At 38.9% G+C, this 15,341-nt stretch overlaps 1 protein-coding gene across 1 annotated transcript; it reads right to left on the bottom strand.

Moving 5' to 3' along the window:
* Positions 1-4,550: 4,550 nt before the first annotated feature.
* Positions 4,551-4,927, bottom strand: LOC106694611 (SAYSvFN domain-containing protein 1-like). The gene is given in 2 exon segments (XM_014446419.2): positions 4,551-4,654; positions 4,657-4,927. Coding segments are annotated over 2 exon segments (375 nt in total).
* Between the last annotated feature and the right edge of the window lie 10,414 nt (positions 4,928-15,341).

Below are 15,341 nucleotides of genomic sequence, written 5' to 3'. Positions count from 1 at the left end.
ACTTATCTAGAACATTTCCTTAGCCTTTCTTTGTCTCTCATGACATAAACATTTTTGAGGAATACTGATCAACCTCATTCTTTTTCACTGCCATAATTATATACATTGCTAAATTCTCATCATAAATATCATAAATTGCCTATCGTTGATTTAAGCAGGAAAGACATTTATTTTAAAAAATTTAATTTACAGTTGACATGCAATATATTAGTTTCAGTTGTACAACATAATAATTAGGCATTTAGATATCTTAGAAGTGATCAGCCCAATAAGTCTAGTAGTCACCTGATAACATACACAGTTACAATATTATTGACTATATTACCTATGCTGTACTTTACATTCCCATGATAGGAATTTGTTGACAAGGTATTGGGGAAGTCCTAGAACTTTGATATATCTCAATAGATATATTTTATTTTGCATGTATATATCAAACAATATTGTTTACAAGCAAAAATAATAAATAATATTTATTAGGCACTTTGTAATGTGCTAGACCCTGTCCCTATTACAAGTGTTATCTAAAACATAGTCCAATGAAGTAAATACTCCTAAATCCCATTTTAAAAATGAGACAACTGTGAATTAGGGAGATTAAGTGGATTGCCCAAGGTTACACAACTGATAAGGGGTTGAGAGTACAAAGTCAAGTTTTGTCTGACATTAAAGTCCATCCTTTTTCTATTTGATACATACACTGAGTGGACAGATTATGACCACCCCATCAGTACTTCATTGACACTTCCAAAAATTCTGAATATTGAGAACTTCCTAAGCAAATACTCTCAAGGTTTTATTATTATTATTATTATTATTATTATTATTATTTTCATAACTAATTCAATTCATTGTACTGATGGGATATCATAATAATCTGGCCGGTCATAATAATTTGGTCACTCAGTGTATGGTAGGGTAATTTGAAAACTTTATTAATATTTGATAGAAAATAAATGATCTGTGGTAACCCAAAACATTAAATATTCTTTCAGTTGATATTATATAAGAGGTGCATGCTGAAAAATGCATACACCTCTTATATAATAGCTTTTTTGCATTCTTATAAACACTTCACAGGCTAATGCTAGAGGAGCTGGCCAGAAAATCCTCAGCGTGCACATCAACATGTACCCACTTGGGGGCACCCACAATGCAGCTATTTTGCCTGTTCTCCTGCCAGAAGCTTCAAGTCCTGCAGAGCTGGAGTTGAGCCAGCTGATGTATTCAGTGAGTTCTACAGAACTCAGCCAGATCTGATGTCTCAAGGAATAACTTCCTATATCTTTAAGTTTGGGAATATCTTACTTAGCATGTTGCCCACACAAAAAACCACTATGTGCTATTTAAAACATTATTAATTAGTGCATTTGCTAGAGGCCAAATGTCCTAGTTACATTATTAGGATTTAATGACCAGGAACTAAAAATAATTTGCTGATTAAAAAGCATACATTTGTCCACAGGACTTTTTGGATTTAAACTATGCTAAAATTAGGAACATAATGAGTAAGCAGCAGGGGTAAAAAATGTTCCACAAAATCAAGCTAAGTGTTTTAAGTTGATCCTGCGTGTTTTCATACCAGAGGCATGCCCTCTGACATTGGTATATATATATTCCCTAGAGCACAGAAAACAGTTGCTGGTGTCATCAGTGGAATAGTCATTTGGTCTTTAGTATCATCAGAAAGTAGAGATTCTCCTGAAATACACTGATGTCAAAGATGTCATTGACGCAGATGTAGCTGCTGCGACTCTTCCTAGAAAGGGTTATTATTCTAGACTCTCTAGAGCAGCGGTTCTCAACCTGTGGGTCGCGACCCCTTTGGTGGTCGAACGACCCTTTCACAGGGGTCATCTGAGACCATCCTGCATATCAGATATTTACATTACGATTCATAACAGTAGCAACATTACAGTTATGAAGTAGCAACGAAAATAATTTTATGGTTGGGTCACAACATGAGGAACTGTATTTAAAGGGCCAGAAGGTTGAGAACCACTGCTCTAGAGCATAAGGAGTGATGATATTAAAAACTAGGTTGGACAGGACATGGCTATCACAGTGTATTTTACACCTACCACCTCTGCTAAAGAGGTAGATGAAGGCAGCCATGTTTTATACCTAATAAATCCACCTTTCACATGGCTGATTGCAGCAAATTGAGCCAAAATATAGATTGGAGAGCAGCTTATGGGGTCACCTGGAAAAAAAGCTCTACTCAGACTGATTGCTCAGTCATGGGTACCTGATTTGGGAAACAGAATATGAGGTGGGTGACAGTGGGGATTGATATGAAAGGATGTATAGAAGGGGTATAATGTAGAAAAGAGGTCAAGTTCAAAGCTAGGTTACAAGGAAGCTAAACTGTGAAGAAGGTAAGACAATAATTGAGCAGAAACTATGAGAAGGAGAAAAGATAAAGTAGAGCCCTGACCGGTTTGGCTCAGTGGATAGAGCATCAGCCTGCAGACTGAAGGGTCCCAGGTTCGATTCCAGTCAAGGGCATGTACCTTGGTTGCGGGCACATCCCCAGTAGGGGGTGTGCTGGCGGCAGCTGATTGATGTATCTCTCTCATCTATGTTTCTAACTCTCTATCCCTCTCCCTTCCTCTCTGTAAAAATCAATAAAATATATTAAAAAAAAAGAAAAGATAAAGTAGAGGGACTATTCTTTGTTGCAAGAAGTATCAAGGAGACATGTGAGGCCCTAGATGGTTTGGCTCAGTGGATAGAGCATCGGCCTGCAGACTGAAGGGTTCCGGGTTTGATTCTGGTCAAGGCACATGCCTGGGTTGTGGGCTCGATCCCCAATAGGGAGCATGAAGGAGGCAGCCGATCGATGATTCTCTTTCATCATTGCTGTTTCTATCTCTCTCCCTCTTCCTTCCTCTCTGAAATCAATAAAAAAAATAAAAAAAGACAAAGACAAGTAAGGAGAAGCATAGACAAGGAGAAACTGAGCCTTGTTTGGATTTAAACTGAGGAGATTTGAGAGAAGAGTCACCCTCTTGCTCCAGAGAGTTATTGGGTACAGTTCCAGTTTTTGCTCCAGTCTGCTCCCTGTTCTTTAATTGATATGAGATCCTGAGTCTTACAATAAACAGCTTCACTTGTGGAAACTTGAGTAAATATATTTCCACTTCCAACCAAAGAAACTAGAATAGGAGTCTTTTTAAAAGTCTCTCCAGCCTGGCTGGTGTGGTTCAGTGTTTGAGCCATCACCCCATGAACCTAGAGGTCACCAGTTCGATTCCCAGTCAGGGCAGTTTATCAATGTTTCTATCTCTGAATCCCTCTCCCATCCTCTCTCTCTCTCAAATCAATAAAAACATATTTTTAAAAAGTCTCTCCAGAGTGTTTAAAAAAATCTGCACATAACATAAAGTTTGCCACTGTAACTATTTTTAAGTATACAGTATAGGGGCATAAAGTACATTTACACTGTTGTACCACTATCACCACTATTTGTTTGCAGAACTTTATCATCATCCCAAACTCTGTACCCATTAAACACTAACTCCCCATTGTCCACTCTCTGCAGCCCTGGGCAACCAGTCTTTAGTATTCTGTCTCTTTGAATGGATAATATTGGCATTAAATAGTTAATATATTATTTATAGAGCAAACTCATAAGTGACAAAGCCACTGCCCAGAGTTTTGGGGGAGCTGGAGTTATCCCAAGTAGCCTGGAAAGTGTAGACTATTTATTGTGTTCAGTCAATCAACTGCAGATGGAATGCAAACCAGACAGGAAACCAAACTTGACTGGGAGGCCCCAAGGGAGTCTGAGATGTTGAGCTATGGTCTTTTGCCATGTTCTAGAAAAAGGGTTGCTATGTTCAGAGGAATGCTTCCTTGTTGTATAAAGTAAAATAACCCTATCTGTGGGGAAAGACTAAAATCTGAGAAGATAGGAAGCCAAAGAAATTGTGGGTTAAGATCTGCCATCTTCATTTGGCTAGCAGAAGTATTATTGCACTGATTCCTGAAGCTGGTACTTTTGAAACACCTTTCTAAGAGGCTCAAAGTGTCGTAGAATGCAGATTTTGCCAGTGGTTATCTTGGACCCTAAATTGTGGCTTTATGAGGCAAGGGTTTGGGAGACTGACCTGGCCAGTTTCCAAGGAAGCTGGATGAAGTCCAAACGAAATCCAAATTAAGGTATCAGATAAGGTGAGCCGGGATCCTGCTGCAAGATTCTCTGAACGGCAGCTATGCTGGTGATACCAAGTGGTGATATCATTTTGGCTCAGAAGAAAACAAGATCCCAGATAGCATGTGGGGATCAGGGACATGGTCCAGATCCTGGGAAAAAATTGTTTTTCCCCCCAGTATGTCATTTTTATAATTGCATCAGATACACAGTGAGTATCTTTCAGGGAATTTCACCAAAACCAAAGAGAAGTTCAAAGATAAAACTGCAGCAGATCAGGGAAAACAGGTAGAACTGTGCGGTCACAGGACTAGCCTGCAAGCTGTCCTTAGTCTGGGGCACCTGAACAACCCCACAAGTCCACGGCCAAGGGCTAGGAGGGCCAAGGCTGCTCCTATCTCCCCTCCAGGGGTCTAAGCTGTAACTCGCGCTCTAACTGCTCTGCAGTCAGGGTGCCCTGGATGGCTTCGCAGCCCGGGTTGAACACAGAGTAGGCGCTTTCTCTCCCTCCTTCTTCTCCCCGGGACCTCGTGTCCCGACATACATCCAGTAGAACAAGGACAGGACAAAATAAGCCAGGCCAAATTCCAGTTCCACAAACAGTCCCAGCAGGATCAACCAGAGAAGAACCTTCAAGAAGGTGATTGATAAATTTGCAGCCAAGCAAACACATTCAAGGCAGGGCTGGACCATTATATAAACCAGAACTGGTATCAAAAGCCCGCTCCTACCCCGTGCCATGGACATCTGGGCCCACTCATCATCACCCATCCAGGTCCCCCAACTAGTGAGGATGGTGGCTTCTAGCCACCCCCACCCATTTACCTGCCCTAGAGTGCTCTGTGTATAGGGATGAATTCAAGTTGTCTTTTTCACTGGATGTTTATTTAGCAAGATTTGACCTGTTTGCAAGTCTGTGGAGCAGCCCTACAGTCTCCCAACTATAATAATCTGTAGAGTGTCGCTTTGTGGGGTTACCGTGTGCCCTGAGATTTTCTGTATGGAACCACTGTCCTCCAGCCCTAGCTGCGGGGCCATGAGCTGGGCCTGCCAGGCCCAGAGCCGTGTCCAATAAAATTCTCGGATGTGAAAAAACAAAAGCCCACTCCTGCCTAGCTAGTGTGGCTCAATTGGTTGAGCACTGTCCCATGCACCAGGAGGTTGCTGGTTTAATACCAGTCAGGGCACATGCCTGGGTTGCAGGCTCAACCCCCAGGAGAGGGCATGCAGGAGGCAGCCTATTGATGTTTCTCTCTCATTGATGTTTCTATCTCTCTCTCCCCCTCTCCCTTTCTCTTTCTGAAATCAATAAAAAACATATTTTTAAAAAGCCTACTCCTACCAACTAAATTTCTATGTAATTCATATAAAAGGCTGCTGTTCATCTCTCTCAGGCAAGATTAATGAAAGGAGAGAGAAGCAGCACCTAAACAGAGCCATGTTTAGTTCTCTTTAGCACACCAACAGGTGGGACTGACTGAAAGGTTGAACATGTTATAACTGTCTACTTCTGGGCTCAAGCATGCAAAGACAGGGAGTGTGACAACCAGATCTTGCTGTAGAATCTGGAGAAGTGCCACGGCTTTATTGACCAATCCCCTCTTTTAGGTTATTGCATGTAAGGCTAAGTGGGCATCGTCCTGAGAACATGTAACTTCCCTACTTTAGAGACCAGCATCCAAACTTTGGACATGGAACTGATGTGTTTGATCAGGGAATTCATGCTGAAAGCTCACCTGGGAGATGGTGTTGTGGCACTGACCACTGGAATTCCATGTTATTCTACATACTTTGTCCATTTGTGTTATGGACAAATAAGGAGGACAAATCCTCCTTCAATGGATCGTATTAACCCAGCTGTGAGGAGTGTTGTCAGCAGTCAGCCTTCAGTCGCCAGCCACTTCAGGAATTACCTATCCAAGGAGAATGGCCTTGCCCAAGGTCATACTACTTTCAGGGCAGCCCATGTCCAATGACTGATCAACGGGGTGTATATAAAGACACTGACATCTAATCTAACTTGAGACAACACTGAAGGGCCATTCTAGCTCCAGCAGTTTCCACAGAGTCAGCTGAGGTAGCTTGATTTCTCCCTCTGGACAATTTTGCTTCTATCACTGCTATGATCTGAATATTTGGTCTCCCCCAAAATCACATGTTAAAATCCTAAGGTGATGGGTGTTAACTGGTGGGGTTTCAGGAGGTGGCTAGGTCATGAGGGTGGAGCCCTCTTGAGTGGGATTAGTGATTTATAAGAGACCCCTTCCACCATGTGAGGACACAGCAAGGAGGTCCTCACCTGAAAATGTGACCATGCTGGTGCCTTGACCTTGGACTTCTAGTCCAGAACTGTAGGAAATAAATTTCTTTTGTTTATAAGCTATCCAGTTGGCGGTGTTTTGTTACAGCAGCCCAGACAAAGATAATCTCTTTCCTTCCACAGGTGTTTACCTCCAGGGTATTCCTTTATAAACACCCTTCCATGGGGCTCAGTTTATAGTTTGGTGCTCATTCTTAGTTTCTGTTCTCAAGTCCTTATCTGGTGACCTCTCTTACGTCCCAGTCATCACACTGGGGCCTGGTCCTCTTCTGACTTTGATCTCAATGTGAGTGCCATTGCCATTTTAGTTTCCATTTATTTGAAGAAATATAACAACACTGGATAAATACCAGTAACATTCCTTAGCTGTGGACAGTCAGACATGTTTTCAAACATTTCCAAACACTTCTGAGCTTGTTGGGTCACCCTAAATGAAACCACCAGGTCAGCATGCCTTCCTAGGGCTCAGGAACTCTGCACTGAACCCAGTTTGCAGCCTCACCATTTCCCTAGATTTTGTTGTGCCCTATTCTGTTCACACGTTAGAATGGTTCAATAGTTACTCCTTCAATAGATTCGTATGTCAGAGCTAGGTCCTAGAGGGCTTGTTAAACCTCAGAGTGCTGGGTCCCACCCCCAGAGTTTCTGATTCACTAGGTCTGGGGTGGAACCTGAAAATGTGCATTTCTAGCAATAGCCCAAATGGTGCCAGTGCTGCTAATCCAGGTAACCACTAATTTGGAGAATTTTTTACATATTCATTAATGCCATTTGAAGACAGGTAAGTCATACGTTTATCTCCTGGGCAGCATAAGTGGATGCAGCCCCTTGGAAAGGAATCTAACCACAGTTGTGAGCTCCCCGCACACACAGGCTCTTTGGCAGGGTTACATTCCTGCCCATCTGTTAGGCTGGCAGTATGCCCATGGAGAATGTGCTATGCCAATTGCAGCAGGCCATAGGTGCTATCCAAACATGGTTGTAGAGGGGCAGCTTTCCTCACAGCAAACACCATTTCTTGGGCCAGGCAATCCTGCTGTTTGCAAACAGCTTCAGTATGAGGCCACATGCTTCCTTGCATCTGTAGATGCTTGAGAACATGATTAAAAAATAAATAATCAACAAATGGCTGATTATTTTCCCTTGATCTGCCTTGGCGTTGTAATTTGGCATGTGGAGAAACACTCTCTTTGGTGAGCTGGAAGCCATTCCTAATGACTTTACCTATGAAATGCTTTAAAACTGAGATTTGGATCAGCTGTACTTATTCACTTGTAGATGTCATTATCATTTTTTCTTGCTTTCTTCATATTTATTTACTTAAATTAAAAAAATTTCAAAATTTATTTTTCTTTATGTTTTAAAATTTTTTAATTTAGGTTTTCACTCTGTTTCTGAGCTAGGTTCCCTTCCCACCCCTTGTAATTTTTATCTGCAGTTTTCTGAAGTCTCTGGTTTGACTTCTAAAATACAGAGGAGTCCTATTTATAAATTTAGACTGGGATTAGGGGAGTTTCTGCTATAGAATTCCAATCACATTGGAATTATAAGTCAATTACATTGATTATGAATCAAAGTATATATGTTATTTTATTTGTCCCATAATCAAACCTGGGCTATGAGGAGAGCTTTGAACATTTTCCATTAAAACCTTCGTTTTTGGACAAAAACCTTTCGATCTCTTTAAGATAAAAATATAAAAAGTAAAACAAAAAAAGAACCATTGATTTATAAGAAAAAACTGTTGATTTACAAGATCTGAAAAAATGTTATTTTCTTTTAAGAAAGCATATTGATTATGCTGGGATTGTACAAGGGAACCTAGGCCTAAAAGAATGGATGGACAAGAAAAAAATAAGAAGAGACAGCCCTCTGCCTTTTTATAGTTGGATTTTACTTTGGGTTAAATGGTCCAATAAGCACATGAAAAGATGCTAAACATCATTAGCTATTAGCGAAATGTGAATCAAAGCCACAATGGAATACCACTTGTGGGTTGAATTGTGCTCCCTCAAAAAGATATATTGAAGTCTTACCTCTAGTACCTGTGAATATGACTTTACTTGGAAATATAGTATTTGTAACAAGATGTAGTCAAGTCAAGATGGTGTGTCCTAATCCAATATGATCGGAGAAGAAACAGAGATACAGGGGAGAACTCCCTGTGATGACAGAGCCAGAGATTGAAGCGATGCATCTATAAGCCAAGGAATGCTAAGGATTACTGGTAACATAAGAAACTAAGAGAAAGTATAAAACAGTGCTTCACTTAGAGCCTTTACAGAGAGCATGACCTTGCTTACACTTTGATTTCAGATTTCCAGCCCCCAGAATTGTAAAAGAATCAATTTCTGTTGTTTTAAGTCACCCAGTTTGTGGTCATTTGTTACAGCAGTCCTAGAAAGCTAACAAACAACATCCCACTAGGATGGCTATGATAAAAAGTAGACAATATCAATTTTTGTGGAATTGCTGGTGGACATGTAAAATGGTACAGCCACTTATAATATGAAATGTCCAGAATAGGCAAGTCTGTGGAGGGAGAAAGTAAATTGGATTAGTGGTTGCTTAGGGCTGGAGGTGGGGAATGGGAAGTGACTGCTAATGGGAGTGGTATTTCATTTGGGTGCTGATGAAATGTTCTAAAATTAGACAGTGATGATGGTTGTACAACTTTGTGACTATACTAAAAACCACTGAAGTGTACCTTTTAAATGGGTGAATTTTATGATATGTGAATTATATCCCAATAAAGCCACCAAGAAAGAGTCCATTCTTCTGGGGGTGCTTTCCACTTTAACCATGCTGAGCTAACTCACTTTGCTGTTTCCCACTTCTGAGGTCTTACACATTCTGTGCTTAGAATGTTCTTCCCAGTTTTGTCTACTGGTAAATCCCTCTTCTTCAAAACCCAGCTTACACATTCTCTCTTCTGTGACGCTTCTGTTCTCCCAGGAAAGTAAGCACTTTCTGTTTTGCACTTTTTTTTTAAATTGAGATATAATTGACATATAACATTATATTAGTTTCAGGTATACAACATAATCATTCAATATTTGAATATTTGTATATGTTACATAATGATCACCACAATATGTCTAGTTAACATAAATCACCACAGCTACAAATTTATTTTTCTTGTGATGAGAACTTTTAAGATCTATTCTCTTAGTAATTTCAAATATACAGTACAGTACTATTAACTATAGTCACCATGTTGTGCATTACATTTCCCAGGACTTTCTTATTTTATAACTGGAAGTTTGGATGTTTTGACCCCCCTTCACCCATTTCGCCCACCCCTAACCTCTGCCTCTGAAAACCGCCAGTCTATTCTTTATATGTGAATTATTTTTTCTAGATTCCTAATATAAGTGAGATCATATGGTATTTGTCTGACTTATTTCACTTAGCATAATACCCTCAGGTGTTGCCTCTTGATTTGGTATTTGTGGGAATAGTTGTACATTTCTCACTGTATTGCCATTCTTCATTTTCTTTTTGCTTCAATTTCCCCTGTAGATTGTGTTCCTCTCTGAGGATGAGGAACATATCTTACCACATTTGCTTCTATCCTCAGTGCTCATCACTGTACCTGGCACATAGCAGGCACTCAGTAGGTACTTGCTAAATCCAACTGAATAATTTTTAAACATATGGACAAAGTTCAGGAGTAAACAGCAAAGAAAGAATTATATAAGGCTGCGGTCATGCACAGCATTTCCTAATTAGACTGCTAAGAATGTGGTAATAATATGACATTTGAGGCACCTATGGTTAGAAAGCTCTCAAATTTTTCCTTTTATTACCCAGCTATACTTCCAAAAGCCAGCTAGCTTTTAGCTTTTTTCCGTCTTACTCTCTCCCCTTACCCCTTCTTTCCATTTCTCTCCCTCCTTTCCTTTTTATTTGTGAGTTAACACATGCATGTTTTTTTCCTATTAACATTTTTAACCTTCAGGATTACAAAAATGATTGCAAAAAATCATTCAAAGAATTCTCATATGCCTTTCACCCAGCTTCCCAAATGTTGACATTTTATAAAACCATAGCAACAGTGATCAAAACCAGGAAATGAATATTTATACAATGCCATGAACTAACCTACTGACTTTATTCCAATTTTGTCAATTGTCCCATTAATGTTCTTTTTCTGGTCCAGCATCCAATAAGGATCAGAATCATAGGATAATTTCTTAGTACTTCATGACCTTGACATTTTTATGGAATACAGGGCAATTGTTTTGAAGCATGTCCCTTAATTTAACAAATGCATAGCAGATTCTTACTTTTTGTAGGCACTTTGCTAGTCTCTAGGGTACTTCAGTCCAGGGTCCATCTTTGACCTCAAAAAGCTGGTCCTTTAGTAAAAAGAATCAGAGATGCACAAATTAACAGGTAATTATAATACAGTGTAGTAAGTGCAATAATGGAAGTAAACACTGAGTAAGGAGAGATATTAGCAGAAGCAACTGGCTGTATCTTGGGGAACCTGGAAAGACTTGTTGCAAGAGATGACATCTACAGCAAGAGCAAAAGGATGAGGAGATGAGCAAGGCAGAACTTGAGGACCCTAGAGAGAAGAGTGTTCCATGCAAAATTTAATCCATCAAGTATAGCAGAATACTGCAGTCATTTTAAGAAATAACCTAAATACTCCTTGTAAAAATCTTTATAACCAGGACCACATTTGAACATGTTGAAGAAATCTGCTTTGACCTTTTCTGTCTTGTCAGAATTCATTAAAAAACCCTGACACTCTGACATTCATCCTTGTACTTTGGCAATTTCAGAAGTTCTGATGATAAAATTGACTTTAAGAAGCACAAGAAATGTGAAGCTAAATAAAAAAGGTAGATTTTTTTTATTGAAGTGAATTAATACAAGTAAATTCTGAAGTACATAAATGATAAGGGTGGTATAAAAGGAAGTTAATTTGTCAGAGGGACTCTGGCCTTGGTCGTTGCCTAGAAGCAGTCACAGAAATGTCATCTTAAAGTTAGACAAAAATCATGCAGTTGCGTAACCTTTTTATATTTTGTAATACCCAACAGGAATAGTCCCCATTTGAACACAAGGGTTATAATAGGTTCCTGTAAAAGATAGCAAGCTGGTCATTCACAGGTTGACTTGTGAACTGGAGTCTATTATCATTCAGAGCCAAGTGTTTTGGTTAGGAACCTTTGAATAAGACTCTTGGCTGTGAGTTAGAAACAAATTATTTAAGGATATAGGCAAACTGGATACCTAGAGTAGACCTCTTCCCCCCCCCCTCCTCCTCCTCCTCCGCCTTTTTGTTCTCTACTCTCCTTTCTGGTAACAGCCTTTCCCCACCTTACCCCAGCTGCTAAAACTTGACCAATCATAATCTTTCATCTCTTTGGCCACTAATTTGTGAGTTTGGGAAAAGAGAAGATCAAAACTAAAATATTGGACAATCCGCCTGTATATGAGAAGAGGAAAAGGCATAATTCAAGTTGAGTAGTTCTAAGGACTTGTATTGGCTTAAAGCATGGGAACAATACTTCAGCAGGGCCAATCAGAGCCTTTTACAGGGATATTTCAGACTGGATCTAGAAAGAGAAACCTCATTCCCCTTTAATTGTGGAATTAAGCAGGTGGCAGACTGGAAGACATAACTAGCCTTGAATCCTCACGATGCTGAAAAAGATCTGCAGCAGATGTGGGGAAGAACAGAGAAAATAGGCGAAGGAAGAGCCCTGATGGCATTGGCTCCAACTATTTTGTTTACTATTTCCTTTTTCTTTTATTTATTTCTTAACAGTTTTATTGGAATTTAATTCACATACTCTACAATTCACTCACTCAAAGTGTACACGTTGATAGTTTTTAGTATATTCATAGAGTTGGGTAACCATCACCAACGTCGATTTAATATAAGAGTTTATCTCTGGACTCTCAATTCTATTTCATTTCATTTATATGTCTATCCTTAGGGGTGTTTCTTTTAGTTCACTGTTCTCCTCCCTCTGCTGATATAGACTTTATGTTATATATATAACTGAACAAAGCCTAAAGTTACACAATTCTTATCTTAATTGCCTTTGGAATAATACAAGTCCTTAGAACTGCTTAACTTGAATTATACCCTTTCCCCCTCTGATATACAGCTGATTGCCCAGTATCTTAGTTTTGTTCTTTTCTTTTTCCAATTTCACAAATTAGACATTATTATTGTTTTTATTTAAACAGATAGTAATTGTGTACATCATGACCATTTTATTTCCTTACTATTTTTCTCATATCTCAGATCATCATTCTGGAGTTATTTTCATTGTTCTTGAAGTACTTCTTTTAGAAGGTCTTTGGTAGTAAACCCTCCCAGTTTTTGCTTAAATTATATTTAAATCTCATTCTTGAAAGATAATTTAGTAGGTTACACAATTCTTGATATCCCCCCCCACCCTCTCTCTCTCTATTTGAAACATTGGCTTCCGACTTTCATTCTGGATATTGATATAGATACTGGTAAATCTACGATCAGTTTGTCATTCCTTTGTAACATTTCTTTACTCTCAGGCTGATTTTAATATATTTTTTAAAGTTTTAAAAAAATTTTTTTAGAGAGAGAGAAAAGGAGAGGGAGAGAGAGAAACATTGAACAGTTGCTTGTTGCACCCCTCCTATTGGGGATCGAGCCCACAACCTGGACATGTGCCCTGACCAGGAATTGATCATGTGACCCCCTGGTGCACGGGATGATGCTCAACCAACTGAACCACACTGGCCAGGGCAAGACCTTTGTTTTTGATATTTTTGCATTTTTACATGATATGTCCAAGCATGAATTTCTTTTTATTTATAGTTTAATTCCAGGAAAATTTCATCAACCATTTCTCCAAAGATTTCTCTAATTCTTTTAAATCTTTTCTGCTAAGACTTCACTTAAACACTGAGACATACCTCACACCATACACAAAAAAGTTTATAGATCAAACTCTAGTTATATTGAAACATATTAAAAGATGCTCAGCTTTACTATTAATCAGGAAAATGCAGATTAAAATCACATTGAGATATCTTTGCACAATCATTAGTTTGGCAAACATTAAAATGCCAAATGATACCACATGTAAGAAACTATGTGGCAAAAGGGGAACTGTCCTTTGCTATGGTGGGAATTAAAAATTTTAGATCTATTTTGATACCAATAGGCAAATAGCTAGGACGTTTGAAAATCTACACATATCCCAGAAATGAAAAATTACAAGACTTTTGCCTTCTAAGCCTTCTGTAAATATGGGGTGCAGGAGTTTGGCCTAGTCTGCCAAACAGATACATCAGCTCCAACTTTGAATCTGAAGATGGTGTTAAAATGTAGGTACCAAGCAGGATCCCTGTCATGAAGGTGAAAGCAATGATGACACTTAAGTACAATTTCTGGAGGCAGCAGCATTGGGCATATGTCATATTGGAAATAAAAGGGGCAGTACTTGTGCCTTTAAGTAGAGTAGCATTGTCATTATTAGATCAATTCCATGACATGACATTAGATAGTTTATCTTCAAGTTGGTTCTCAAGCCCTTCCTAAGATTCTGTGAGCTATTCTGTAAAATGATATATTTCTTTTTTAATAATATATTTTTATTGATTTCAGAGAGAGGATGGAAGAGGGAGAGAAAGAAACATCAATGATGAGAGAGAATCATTGATCAGTTGCCTCCTGCATACCCCTCTCAGGGGATCAAGCCTGCAACCCAGGCTTGTGTCCTGATCAGAATCGAACCTTGACCTCCTGGTTTATGGGTCAATGCTCAACCATTGACCCATATTGGCCAGGCAAAAAATACATATATTTCTTGGTGAAATAATCCTCAATGGTCTTCTGTTGCTTTATAATGAAGAATCTTACTGATGTGGAAAGCAATTTGGAAATATCTATTAAAGTTGAGGCTATACATACTCTACAGCTCAGCAGTTCCACTGCTGCATATATACTTTAGAGCAGTATTGTCTAGTACAGTGGTTCTCAACCTTCCTAATGCCGTGACCCTTTAATACAGTTCCTCATGTTGTGGTGACCCCCAGCCATAAAATTATTTTCGTTGCTACTTCATAACTGTAATTTTGCTACTGTTATGAATCGTAATGTAAATATCTGATATGCAGGATGTGTTTTCATTGTTACAAATTGAACATAATTAAAGCATAGTGATTAATCACAAAAACAATATGTAATTATATATGTGTTTTCCGATGGTCTTAGGCGACCCCTGTGAAAGGGTCGTTCGACCCCCAAAGTGGTCGTGACCCACAGGTTGAGAAACGCTGGTCTAGTAGAAGTTTCTATGATAATGACTGTGCCCTCCAATATGCTAGCCACTAGCTACATGCAGCATCTGAGCCCTTGAAAAGTAGCTAGTGTAACTGAGGAATTAAAATTTTAATTTAATTTGATTGATTAATTTAATTGATTTCTAATTAATTTACATTTAAGTAGCCACATGTGGTTAGTGGCCATTTCACTGAACAACATCGCTCTAGAAAAATGCTTGCCCATGTGCACAAAGATGTTCTTTGCAGCAATATTTGCAATAATAAAAAATCAGAAATAAGCCATAGTCACACAAATATATAAGGCAATCAAAACAAACAAATTTAGTTTACATTTTCAACATGGATAATCTAAAAGATACAATTTGGAGGGGAAAAGTATTTTGATAGATACAGTGTGGCACCACTTTGTGTAAAGTTAAAAAATAAGATTATTCTTCATACTGCTTATTGATTTCAAAATGTAGTAGAATTTTAAAGACAGAAGGGAAGGCTGTACACTAACCTCAGGAGTGTGCTCCCTCTGGTCAGGGAGGAGAGTGAATTGGAAGCCTTCAGCTATATGCATTC

Source organism: Myotis lucifugus, unplaced genomic scaffold, assembly GCF_000147115.1.
Source record: "Myotis lucifugus unplaced genomic scaffold, Myoluc2.0 scaffold_5, whole genome shotgun sequence".
Taxonomy (NCBI): domain Eukaryota; kingdom Metazoa; phylum Chordata; class Mammalia; order Chiroptera; family Vespertilionidae; genus Myotis; species Myotis lucifugus.
This window is presented reverse-complemented; position numbering and strand designations above follow the sequence as displayed.